At 36.9% G+C, this 13670-nt stretch overlaps 1 protein-coding gene across 1 annotated transcript; it reads right to left on the bottom strand.

Annotated features, from left to right (window-relative positions):
• Nucleotides 1–573: 573 nt before the first annotated feature.
• On the bottom strand, nucleotides 574–13187 carry tmprss13a (transmembrane serine protease 13a). Its single transcript, XM_042487144.1, has 13 exons — nucleotides 12998–13187; nucleotides 9248–9422; nucleotides 8999–9112; nucleotides 7938–8102; nucleotides 6613–6739; nucleotides 6183–6281; nucleotides 5424–5467; nucleotides 3604–3766; nucleotides 3155–3333; nucleotides 2510–2608; nucleotides 1663–1805; nucleotides 939–1091; nucleotides 574–813 (listed from the first exon to the last, which is right to left on the bottom strand). The coding sequence occupies exons 1-13, from the start codon at nucleotides 13013–13015 to the stop codon at nucleotides 799–801; spliced, it is 1494 nt and encodes a 497-aa protein (XP_042343078.1). The 5' UTR covers nucleotides 13016–13187; the 3' UTR covers nucleotides 574–798.
• Nucleotides 13188–13670: the final 483 nt, after the last annotated feature.

Genomic DNA, 13670 nt, shown 5'->3' with positions numbered 1-13670 from the left:
GATTGGTGTGTATCAATAATCAAGGTTCAGGTAATGTGCATAACAGCTGTATGGCTAAGAATTAATGAAGATGGTGCAGAATGCCAAGACAGAGGTCTAAGTGTTCACTGTAAAATCTGACAAGTTGATTTTACTTTAAAAAAAAATCTAAGAAACCAATTACCTTAAAAAAATGTAAAAAATGTTGAAATTTTTAGTTATATTCACTTAATTTTGTGAAGTTATTGCAACCTTAAAAAGACAATTTTGATTAAATCAATCAAAGTTTTAGCAACTTCAGTAAAAGTATAAAAGTATACTGTGCAATATATTGGTATTCTGCCAAGTGCAAACTAGTCTGTCAAATTTGTATTTTCTTAAACATGTTAACAAAACGGAACTTCATCGTGAGCAAAATTATGTCAGACTAACTTGGTTTACTGAAGTTGCTAAAACTTGGAAAGAACAAGGAAATTTCATTTGTCATTTTTAAGCTGCAACAACTTCACAAACTTAAGTAAATGAAAGTAAATTTTGAGTAAACATTAAAATTAGATAAAAAGATAAATTAAGATTAATAGTTATATTTACTTTACTTTTTTCAAGGCAATAGGTTTCCATGATTCTTTTAAGTAAGATCAGCTTGTCCGATTTCAGTGTCTCTGCTGAGCAAGAAAACATTTATGCACCTGTCTTTCTGTCTAAAGAATCCCCTCATCAGTTTATCCTTCTATTTGAAAATCCATCCATCTCTCTACTTCATAGTGCAGAGTTCATTGGGAAGGAGAGGGCAGGAAATCACCAGGCGGTAAAACGACATCACAGTGTCTCTTGCTGTAATAGGCAAAGAAAATGTTAAGATGATCCAAACCTGTGGCCAAAATCTAAATACATCCTTCTTATCACACATATAGCCACACATTGTTTATTCAATTTTTTTTTGCTCCTTCCATTTTTACCTGCATAGTGCTGTAGATCCAGGGAAGAACACTTTTGACATTGGTGTAAACGCCAGGCTTGTTTCTTAAACCACAGCCTCTTCCCCAGCTGGTGATTCCCACCAGGTACCAACGGTTCCTGTCCTGACACATCAGAGGTCCACCACTGTCTCCCTGGGAAAAAAAACCTTTAAATTACAGTACACAACTGTGGGCTAACTGTTACCTATAAATCCTTGTGCAATAAAGCTAGTTAATGTTAAATCGCTCTGCAGCATATAATACAATTATAATTGTAACTGTCATTGTAATTGTAATTATACTTATAATTATTATCGTTATCATTATTATTATTTATTATTATTATTATTATTATTATTAAGTGTACAGACATTCTTATGAGATACAATTAAGACTCTGACATACCGTCCAGCCTTAGAAAGGACTGGCAAAAGTGCAAAAGGTGAGGCTAATGTACCTTGCCATACTACAACTGATGCTGACTTTACAGCCACATGCACAAATGAAAGACCTGAAAATATTCAGAAAAGTTTTATCAAATGCAACTCAGTTTTATACAATACATGTAGAAGGGTTTGCTGCTCCATCTCTCATTAAGTTAAGGGACCCACGGCATGAAAAATGTTGAAGACCTTGCTCTTTTTTCTAGGTTTGCTCGTTGCTACAGGTACAACACATATTCATCTGACGACTGTAGACGTGTCCCTTTATACGGACTGCTTACCTGACAGGAGTCTTTGCCTCCGTTCAGGTCACCGGCACAGAGCATGTTCCTGGTCACGCTGCCTCCATACACAGCACGGCTGTTACATGACTGTGTACCAATGATGTCCACTGTCACTTCCATCAGATCATTGGAGACAGCGTCTTGATTGAAAAAAAAAGAAAGCTCATTTATTTTTCTTACAATGCTGTGAAAATATATCAAAATCATGGCTGAATCTATGTGAAACTTTATATTGAGCTTAGGAATAGGGTTAGATTGATTGATATGCAGTAATATACCAACAGCTACTGTTACATACATGCATTTATTTGTTACTGTATAATGTACTTTAAAGCCAAATAATTAATTGCATTGCCACAGAAAAAAATATGGTCTTATTTTACTTACTTATTTATACACTTGTGTAACTTTACTGGTCCTTAGTCTATATGCACCTTACTATGGTCGTCTGCTTGTTTTCATGGGGAAAGTTATAACTTTAGAGTTACTTGAGTTTTATTTTCAGCTTTATTGGAGTACTCTGGCCAAATTAAAGGACCATACATATTCCAGTCATAATGTGGGAAAATGAAAATTGGTTGTACTTAGACTCAACACTAACCCTGTAAAACATACAGTATATGTACTGGGCTTCTGTAGAATTGAATAAGTTACCTAACTATACTAGAAAATCAACAGGGATTTACACTTGTAGGAAATAATTGTGTACCGAAAGCAGACCAAATAAACATGTCTTTTTTTAAAAAGAGCCAAAGCTATTGGAGGCCAGTACAATAAAATATAACTCTAATCATTTAAGTTGTGACATTTCCAGTATAATCAGGGGCTCCATATGCAAGCTTACTTGATCCTGCATTAGTGGTGCCAAAACCTGAGGTCCAGCATTTGTATCCAGGGCGAAATTGTTGATCGAAAGCTGGCAGGCATGCTGGCTGGACTTTATCTGAATAACAAAAAAAAAAATAATAACAATAATACAAATTTAACCTTTTGCAAATACACCAGCAACCTTGTTTGATAAACAAGGATAGGATTGCAGAAAGATTTGCACGCACACACAGCGTGCAAAGACACTGGGCTTGGCAAAATCAGATTACCAGTATGACTATGGATTCAGCACAGGCTTGAAAAGCTCAGACTCAATAGAAAGAGACAAATATTTCAATTAATGAGGAACTGTTATAATGTAATAATGTAAAAGAAAATATTGATCTTGTATCTTCAGCTGCAGAGCAAGGAAAATACTGGAGGACATAGAAATTTAGCAATTTGTTGGACGATGTTTCAGCTGCACAGTTAATGCATGAACACATAACTCCCTCACAATGAAAACAGCTATTGCTGCATTTCCTGGTCCATCTCTTGCTATATGGAGGTCCAATTTCCACCACAACAGCTAACCAGGGGCCAATGTAAGGACCAAATTCTGACCGCAGCCTCAGGTATAAATGTAGGGTGATAATTTTATTTAGATGAAGATCTGACTGACCATTGAAAGCAACTGGAGATTTAAGTTTGAGCACAGCGACATCCAAGTCATTGGTCTTGGTGTCGTAATTCTCATGGAGTATGATCTTCTTAACCAGGTAGGGCTGAGGTAGGTTGTTCAGAGACACAACTCCACCGTACACTCTCCAGTTTGACGCCAAGAGAGTTGAAGGGTTGCTTCTGTGACACAGAAAAAGATGGTTTAATGAAAAGCAACAGGCACACCAATGTACACACCAATATGGAATTGGTGTGTACATTTTCAGCCTAGCAAACTTTAAATTTGCATTGTAATTTTGAAATTAACCAGTTCAACAATGTGCATTTCTATAAAGACAATGTATGTATTTAGGGCACAAATAAATACATTTTTTGGCTTTGTAGAAAATAAACATGAATCAATGAGTGTGGAAAATACACCAAGACAGATTTTCTCTGGCAGTCAGTCACCTTTGGAAACAGTGGGCAGCGGTCACCACAAAATCAGGAGTGATCAAGACTCCTCCGCAGACGTGGGATCCTCTGTAGTGCAGCGACAACTGCCAAGGCCACTGACCCGTCTTAGCTATGCTACCCCCAATGATACGGGATGTAGACTGCTGCCGACCACAGTCTGAGAATGGCAGATAATGTGTGATACTGTAAAATAGGCAGCTTAAACATGCTTTATATATGGTTGAAAGATAATTCAGTATTCTTGTTTTGTTTGGTGAGTTTTAGTGAAATGGTGGTGACAGAATGTTTATATTGTGTCATCGCTTAACAAAACTATCTAATTATATATCTAATATCTTATCATTTTTTGGTTAGACATGCAGTGTGACACAGTGTAATGCAGCACTGAACATCTATCTGCTTAATTTATATATCATTTTGCATTTGTATTTACATAGTATAAATTATTATGCAAACGTGTACAGTGTTGATGTCTGCCGTCTAGACTCTGATCTCATCATTCCCCACGGAACAACACCAAGGCCGTCGCAGTAGGGAGTGGAGAGTGATGGTAATTACTTAACCCCAACAGATAAGACACAAAGTTGGATGCCGAGCTTATGAAATGTAAAAATACATTAATTGTAGCAGTCATAGACAGAGTCAGCATAGTTTTAAAAAGCCCTGACAGTTTGCATAAATTTGGTTGAAAGGGTGTGTTGGATGTTGTGGTGCCAGGAATTTGCCATGTACAATAATAGTAGTAGCCAACTCGAGGACTGGAATTAACCGCCTGAACCAGCTTGCAGAGGTGTGCACATGTGTCACATGAACTTGACTTGTGACAGGGACTCATCACTATTTTTGTCCTTTTGACTTGAAAATATGTAGATGAAGAAGTATGTTCTTTAAAACTTGCACTATGATCGATTAATGTCCCTCACTTTCCTGAGTAAAATAATGTTATACTTTTCATTCCCAGATGATCTACTGTTTCAAGCGACCCAGCATCTAGTTAGGATGCAGGAGAGGACCATACAGTATAAATGTTGCTCAGCAATAGTTGGAAAAAGTAACACTAAAGATAATTTTGTTTGTGTACAAAAACTACACTTGGTCAACAAAACAGACAAAGATACAGTAACTTCCAGCTTTGTTAAACATTTGAAGTTGCACAAAGAACATTCAGCATTCAGGCTAACTGTAACAAAGTTAGCAAGCTCATGGTTGGCTAATTAGCTCAACAGCTAAGTAACTGTTTAATAAACTTATTTTACCAATAAATAAAAATTTTGAAATTATTCATGAAAATATATAATGCAATATTACTGTAGTTAGATCTGCATTACAATTAGTGAAGTGTTTGTTTTGAATTGTAAGTGTTTTTCAGGATTTGAAACTCAAAGTTTGGGAGTCAAGACTTGACTTAGGTGTCTTCAGTCCTTTGACTTGGGACTTGCTTTTCTTAACTTGGGAGCAAAGACCAGGAACTTATTTGAGACTTGCAAAACAATGACTTGGTTTCACCTCTGCTAGCTTGCTTGCTATACGTCATATTTGCCATACTGTAATGCAGTATCTCATTGCTGGTTTTCTAGTGATTGAAATTAAACCTTGTCACCTAAACGCTGAGGTCTCTGAGTTTAATTCAGATGTGCTGATTTAAGAAAGATCAAGCACATGGTGTGTCAAGTGATTGATCAAAAACTCTTTTTTTCCTTTTATCACATAGTATGATGTGCAGTAGTATGTACTGTTTGTGTGAGACAGAGAAAGAGAGAGCAAGTGACTGTTTGTGTAACACATGACTTTAGGAACAGATGGAGGCTCCTTACCCACACACTGCAGGGAGACGATCTCCTGGTTTGGACAAGATGAGCTGTGTAATGCCACAATTAGAAAAACATGTCATGTTATCAAGAGTACATGCAGTAAACCAGGGTCCACTCCACTGCTGATATTTGCAGTGTAAGGTTTAATATTTATATTTAAAGCTCAAGCACCTGAGTTTTATTTTTTTCCAAAAAAAAAATACTCACTGTGTCAATTTCTTTTGTAAAAGTAATTGCGACAAACATTTACAAAAAACAACAAAACAATATAAAATGGGGGGCAAATGTCCTGATGAAAAGTGTTAGTACTATATAAATCTCTCAAAATGCTTTTTCCTATAAATGTACAAGTAATGTCAGTCTAAATATATGAAATACTGAAGGGATACCATCAAACATATTTCAATTTAGGAATGCACAGATAATGTCAGATGTAATATTTGAATTACTGAGGGGATGCCAATGATTTTATGATTGATGATTTCATTTGCTTTTTACATCTTTTTGGTCGTTTTTTAAATTATTTTATGTCATCATAGTCTTGTATGTGTTATGTGTTTTTTTCCTGTATTAAGTAGCTAAAAGAAAAAAAGAAAAGAAATATAAAGAAAAGAAATTATTGTGGATAATATCTCTTGAGCTTTTCCACAAATATTGATAGAATTTACATGATGCGATAGAGTTTATAATAAAGACATTGAAAGGATTATAGCTGAGGTCTGAGCTGTGTATGAAAAGAACAAAAAGGGCTAAACTGTTTACCTGACATGTACCTGACCCTGGATAAATGAAGATGATCTGCTGTTCAGAGTTAAACCAGGTCCGGACTGCTGGGTCCGAATTGCCTTGGTGTCATAGGACCTGCAGATAGAGAGAAAGGCAGTTCAGCGAGCTGAAGAATTAAACTTGCACATACAGAAATCATTTTGTTGAAACAATGCCTGATTAAGTTCAGACACTCATTTTGCTTCTGTCACTCTGAGACACCCTGGGGAGACCCCGTGGAGAATCAATTCAACCCTAAACACACAGCAGCAGGTTAGGAGAAATCAGGAAAAATCAGGGCTCAGGAAGAGCAGCTGAGGAGGGATCCCTCTTCCAGGACGAACATATGTGCAAAGGTGTAAAGGTCAGGTCTAACCAAATAATAATTGAGTTAAAGTGAGGATTTTTTTTGTTTTGTTTTTTTTACCTTCTGAATCCTAGCTGAGCGCAGGTCTGGTCAGCGTAGCTCTGATCCCAGTTTTGGTAGCACACTGGTAGGAAGCTGCTTTCTGGAGCTGTCTTCACCTGCAGACCTCTGTTCTTGTCAAACCTCACTGAAGGAGACAAAAGAGGACAACTTAGATGGTGTCTCCTCAGTGGGTTCTGCTTACCACAATATGATAGTAATATGGAGTCTTTGGCCTGTGTGCTGCTGCTGTTGCAACTACAAACAATTACAGTTAAAGATTAAATCAAATATGAAGTAAATTAACTTCACTTAGAAAGATTTGACAAATGCAAGCAAGCTTCAAGCTTTCTTTCATGTTTTTTTTTTCTACAGACAAATTACACTTCAATGTCTGACAAGGTGATCTCACTTAGAATAATATTGAAAATGTATGCCTTGAAAAAGGAAAGTAAATATCAATCTATCAATCTCAATTCATGTTTACTTTATATCTAATTGATAAATGTACTCAAAGTTTACCTGCAATTACTCACTTTTGTGAAGTTGTGTCAATTTAAAAAATTACTAATTATTAATAAGTGGAGTTACCTAAGTTAGTAACTCCAGTAAACCAAGTTGGTCTGACTTTAACTGATCATGCCAAAAGAGATTTTGCCAGTAATGAAGTTCGGAGATCTGCAAGTTATGTTTTTTTTATATCATGTTAAGAAAACACAAATATAATTGACTAGTTTACAACCAACAGAATACAGATATGTAGCTTAGTAAAATTGGTTTACTAAAGTTGCTAAAACTTTGAAAGACTGATTTAAATAAACTTGCCATTTTTAAGTTGCAACAACTTTACAAAATTAAATAAAAATAATTAAATCTTACAAAAACAACAATTAGATATAGAGTAAACATAACTTAGGACTAATATCCATACTAACCTTTTTCAAGGCAATCGGTTTCCTATATTTTTGTAAGTAAGATCAACTTCTTATATTTTTCAGTGTACATAATTTCCTAAAATAACATCTAAAAGCTAAAGTATTGTGCCATCTACTGGAATGCACTTTTTTTACATTTGCTAAAAAAAATAACATAATTAAAATGATCAAGGTTAATCTATTGTTATCAATAACACTGCATACATGAGCCTGTCATAGAATATTGTCCCCATTATGAAACCTATGTATGTGAACTCAACACAAGATCCTCTTGCCTGTTTTTCATTTTTAGGATTTCCTTTTGGCTGTCAAGTGTCTGCTAATCCCTTTTCACCATCTGTCCCTGCGTTAGTCTGTAACTGGTGGGGTTGACGTCTGTGCTTGTGTGTGTGTGTGCATGTGACTGCTCACCACAGTTTGTTTCATCAGTGCCCAGTTGGCAGTCCCTTATTGCATCACATTGGACAGTATTGTTGGGGCAGGTGTCAGGTACTGGCAAAGATGGATCTTCATTTTCAACCGTATCGTGCTTGTTGTAGAGGATTGCTGTTGTCACTAAGCGGGTGCCATAGCGAACTGTGATGGGGAAGGTAATGAGTGTGGTTAAGTAGAGGGAGTGCTGTTATTTTAACTAAGACTAAATCTAGACATGACGCAAAACCAGGAAATCATAAATTAAAACAACACTTCCACATTCCTCACATGATGAGTATCTGTAACCACTTTTAATTTATTCACACATCCTATGGTGATCCAATGCCCGTAAATGATTGTACAATTCAGTTTGCCACAGCTACCAAATTACAACTACTAAACATTTTGTGAATGCCAACAAAGCTCAATGGATATTTAAAAAATATATATATCATATTATTATCTTGCAAGACAAACTCTGTAAAAGGACAATAAGATTAAAAAAATAAAGGAAGCCAGAGCAGGAAACTTTTTTTCAGAACCTGGCAACAGCTGGATGTACAGTCTGATAAAAGTCTGACAGACTGAGAGCTTAGAAACAGGTGAAAAACTGCATAGATGTAAGTGTGCTGAAATCTTTTTTAGAAGATTGGACTTTCTGATGTTTCCAGCAACTTGCCAAAACTAAGCTGGGTTAAGCACTGGTTGTCCTGCAGAATCTAGCAACAAAAACATTTTGGTGAAGATTCTTGGCCATCCAGGTCATGCTCATTTTAAGTGTTATATTGTAGGCAACTGGACTTGCTTGACTTTCTAGAGGATGCTTCACCTCTCATCCAAGAAGCTTCTTCAGTTCTGACCTGAACTCTCTTTGATGAGAGATGAAACATCATCAAGGAAAACAAAATGTTCGTTTTAATGGCTTAATAAAGCATTACATATCAACAATAAAGTCATTTTGTTTCACCTCTCATAGATCTGCCCCATTACCAAAAACAAATGCAAACAAATCTATTGTCTTTAGAACCATCTGATCTGTATGAATAAACACAGTATACCTCCAAGCCAGATGGCCAGTGCCAGCAGACCGAGCACCAGTAATGTTCCCCCTGACCCTCCATAACACTGGGCATTACTCCCACAGCATCTTCTCTTCGACCTACTGCTGGGGGCTGAACACAGATAGTACACAAAAATATAAGCAAACACACAAAAACAAACACACATGAATAACCATCAAGGTGACTCAGTCTCCAGTGCATGCATTGTATTCTCAAGAGAATGTGGGAGCTGTGGAAATCACTCACGTGCGCTTGACCGTGTAACTTGGGGAGCAACCACAGGTGGCGTATACTGGGGAATGTAATGTGGATGGGTATAGGGTGTCAGGCCTGGACCCACTCCATACACCACCTCCTCATAGGTCTTGAGGGGGGGCTGGGTGTGCAAGCCAACAGAGTAGTAAGGAGGAGGGGCCTCGTTCTGTGAGGAAAAGACAATAGAAATCAGATGAAAAGCACATAAGTAGAACATGATATAGATAAAATCCCTTGTTGGAAAAACTCACAATGTGTTGTGAAGTTTTTTTCCCTTTTTGATTCATCTGTAACCATTGGACACAACACACTATGCTGTATTTACATTTGTAGAAGGTAGAATAATATCAGTAGATAGACAACAGATAGGCAATAGACAACAGAGGCAAACCTGTTGCATGTTTTCGGTTGCCAAGGCTGAGCACGTTGACGCAGTCCTAGCACTATTATCAACCCTATGTTTAAGTCCACACCTGAGTAATAACCTCACATACAAAGAAACATGACGTATCCTGGCAACAGTGTCTAAATGATCGGGTTTTAACAGTTCATTTCCTCATTTATTGTTCATGAAATCTCAGACAAAGGATTTAATCAGTATTTGAGTTTTTATTCCATGTTTCACACTAAATATTGACTTCAGTCTGAGGAAGCCATTTGGTTTTGACTTTTTTTGGTATTCTAATGCATTGTACACATTCTGTATATTCTTTGTTTGCATCTTAATAAAGCGACTGAGAGACAAAATACATACATCCTCAAGCTATCAACATCTGCACAACGCACTTCTAAAGCTCACTAATTTACACGTCACATCTTATTTGATTTATCCAGACAAAAAACGCAGTGTAAAAAAAACATGTTGGTGTTGGGGGTGTTTTGTTATGCAGTTTTTCCATTGGAGGTGCTGGATTTTGCAATCTTCATATTTACACAGAAAAGCTGGTTCCTTTTTTTCAGTCTATGTGACAAGATAAGTAGCTAACCAGTTGCTGGCACAAGCTTCATATTTTCCATATATATGTGTATGTGTATGTGTGTGTGTGTGTGTGTGTGTGTGTGTGTGTGTGTGTGTTTGTGTGTAATTTTGTTCTTTTCATCTTTTGGTATGAAAGTAAATATTTCAAAATGTTGAACTATTCCTTTACTTTTCCAGTAAAATGTTACAAATACATTCATGTCAGCCTGGTCTCACATCCAGGGCATCAAAACACACCGCTTCATCAAATACGGATGGACAGCACACCCTTTTGCATCTGAATGAAATGTACCGGGCTTTAAACCAGCTCCCGTGTAAACCCATGCACATCATTTTTTTAAAGTCAGAGCAAAGGACATAGTGTAAAGAGTGTGCAAGTCTTCTTAGGTGGTCCAACAAGCACAGGACTGTAACCCAGGAGACCAGTGTTTGTGTCCTGTATGTAACTGAAAGTCAGTGTTTGGGGTATTTTTATATCCCAGTTGTTATATATGTAAGTCAACTGGCATGAACAACATCAACCACAATCTTTTTCTACCCCTAACAAAATAGTTTTATTGCCTAAACCAACAACCAGTGTAAAGATGCTGTGCAATAGGCTTATAATGACTCTGAAAGCTTCTGTCCAAGTATCAGAATATGGCAAGTAGGGATGAGAACATGCTGTTCATGAACAGTTGCAGCATGTATCCACAAAGCTATCTTGTTTGGTGGTATGTGGGATGGAACAAGATGTTTAAGCAGATATGAATGTTCCCAAATACAAAATGGTATGTCACTAAACTTGTTTGAGCAAGATGTGGCCAGAACACCTGTTTGCATTGTCACCCGTTTACAAAAAGTGATAAAATGCAAGGATGAGTCAGTACAATTTCCTCTGTTTACAAATCAAAAGATAAAGAGACTTTTTTTCATCATGTTTTGTCATAGGAATGAGTTAATACTTTACTGCGTGGAAGAAGTTTGACATGATTACTATCTGTTACCGTGTTTTCAGTATAGTCATTTGCAGCCTTGAGCAGTAACCAAATTCATCATATAGTTCCCAACAACCAATGATGATGGCTTCTTCAGAGCTGTGGTGACCTTTCTTCATTTAACATTGTGGTCACATACAAAAAGAAAATCTTTTGTCAAAAAAAGAATGGGATTAATCTATCGAGGTGGCACTGGCTCACTACAAAAGGTGTTTCATAAGACCGTTTCTGTTGCATGCTGATCAAATATCAAAATACACCTGTAGGCAGCATACAGCCCACTTAATTGAAAATGGCCGGCGTGAACTAGGTGGAAGAGCAGGTTCATCGTATTTCCCAGGGGAGTACACTGGGGTCATCTTGCATAGTTTGCCTGCCAGCCATCATCATGGAAAAATACTGAAGGAGTTAAAAGATTAGGTGTTCACATGACAATTTAAAGGTCAATATTTAAGTCAAATACTTACTATGATAATATAAAGTTACAAAGCTACCCAACATGAAACTGGAAACTAAAGCATTCCTTCACATTTGTCTGTAGTGTCAAAAAGAAATCAGAGCAGTTTTCTGCATTTCTTAAGAGCTTTTAGTGACACATCTGAAATATTTCTCTTATAGTAAACAGGATACAATCAGTCCAATAAAAATGTGAATTTTAACCAATCGTAGCAAATTGACATCATGTACTCATCGTTAGTCAAGTATATTTTTTAGGGCTGTCATGATCAGATTTTAACTACATGCTTATCATCGCTGAAAGAGCTCACAATAATGATATATCGCAAAGTCTATATAAAAAAAAATTAAATGCTACTTTGTTACTTTGTTTATTGTGCATTTATCCCTATTGGCAAATTAATTACACTCAAAAAATAAGTGAAGGAATTGGATATAGTCTGTAACCATAACTGCACTAAAGCATACAAAAAGAGCTTTTACATTGAAGGATAGTGACAAGGCACCCATATGGCACTGGGGAAGGGCGACAAAGTGAGAACAGAAAGAAATACATACGGTTCAAGTGGCAGTGGATTATTTACACAATATTTTCATATGTGTTTTGTTAACAAGATATCAATATTTAATTTTAACATATCATGGTTGTCGTCATTGCCAGTGTATCACAACACTCCTGGTACTTTTATAACCCAAAACCAGTTTTTCTCAGAGGGCTTCTGACAATCTGTGTAACATACAATACTCCTGGAATCCTTGAGATAAACAGAATGATTAAGTATTCTACATCTTAACATAATCAAGCCATTTAAAGACTCATTGGATTATCTTGAAAATGCTTTAAAGCTGAAAACTTGGCTTTTATCTTGGCTCATAAAAAGTTGTTGGAGATGCCTAGTACACACAACAAAAAAATAAAAAATTGGAATATTATGTAAATGATTGTGTTATGATGTAAAGAGTGTAAAGGTGTTGCCCAAAAGAAGCAATTTTTAGCTGTTTTTTTTATTTTTTATTTTGGCAAAACCTATATTTAAACTTACTCCTTACCTCAGTGGTGTCAGTCTATAACCCATGCAATGAGCAGCATTTTTCAAGCTTGTGGAGACCAAGCAGGTTTGTAGACAAATAAACACAGTGAAACTCTAAGTGAGCAAACAGAGAAGCAGATAAAAAAGAACCGCCATTGAGAGTCACAGAGAAAGGTCAGTGGTGATCAACTAGGTATTTGACAATCGATTAGAGGAGGGTTGAAGTAGAGGAGAGGACACACACTGAAGCAAGACAAGAGAGTTTTTGTAATAAAAGAAAGACCTTGCAAGAACCTACCGGGTCATGCTTTGCCATCGGACTGGTCAGCAAAGAGTGGAGAGTGGAAGTTAGCGCAGGTGAGTGGAGCTTTTTTACATCCAGGTGTTTACTCAGTCACTGAGCAGAGGTTACAGCATAGTAGTGCCATATTAAACACCTCTCATCTCCTCTTTCTTTTCTTCTCCTCTCCTTTCTACTGAACTGTTTGTTTGTCACTGACCTTCATGCAAGCAACAACAGGTAGGTCTACCTTCCCCCTCCTTGCCTGACACCTCCTACTTCCAGCGTCCATCATTATCAGTCCTTCATTCCTCTGTTCACAGAGACGGGCGTGCCCAGTGCACCAATTTCCCGTCTGCCAGACCGGTTTCGTGGCAGCCAGATACTGTCAAAGCTCGTTTCAGAGCACCGAGCTCCATTATGGCTCAAATAACACCAGCTGAGCTGTCAGGGCCACGAACCAAAATGTCTTCCTCCCCACAGAGAAAGACAGAAACCTAAGAAAAAAGAAATAAAAAGGGTGAAAGGCTGATTTTTTTAATGTACAATTAAATTCTATTCACATACAAAATACTTGTAGGCAGTATAGAGTGTGTGAGGTATGTCATGTTGTGCCATCTCGTGTGAGATATGTACTCGGTTAGTTCAATCACCAAAAAATCAGTGCTGAGGAAGCTACTTTGAAAACATA

This window comes from Plectropomus leopardus, chromosome 5 (assembly GCF_008729295.1).
Source record: "Plectropomus leopardus isolate mb chromosome 5, YSFRI_Pleo_2.0, whole genome shotgun sequence".
Classification (NCBI taxonomy): Eukaryota; Metazoa; Chordata; class Actinopteri; order Perciformes; family Serranidae; genus Plectropomus; species Plectropomus leopardus.
Note: the sequence above shows the minus strand (reverse complement) of the source record. Positions and strands in the feature narration are given on the sequence as shown.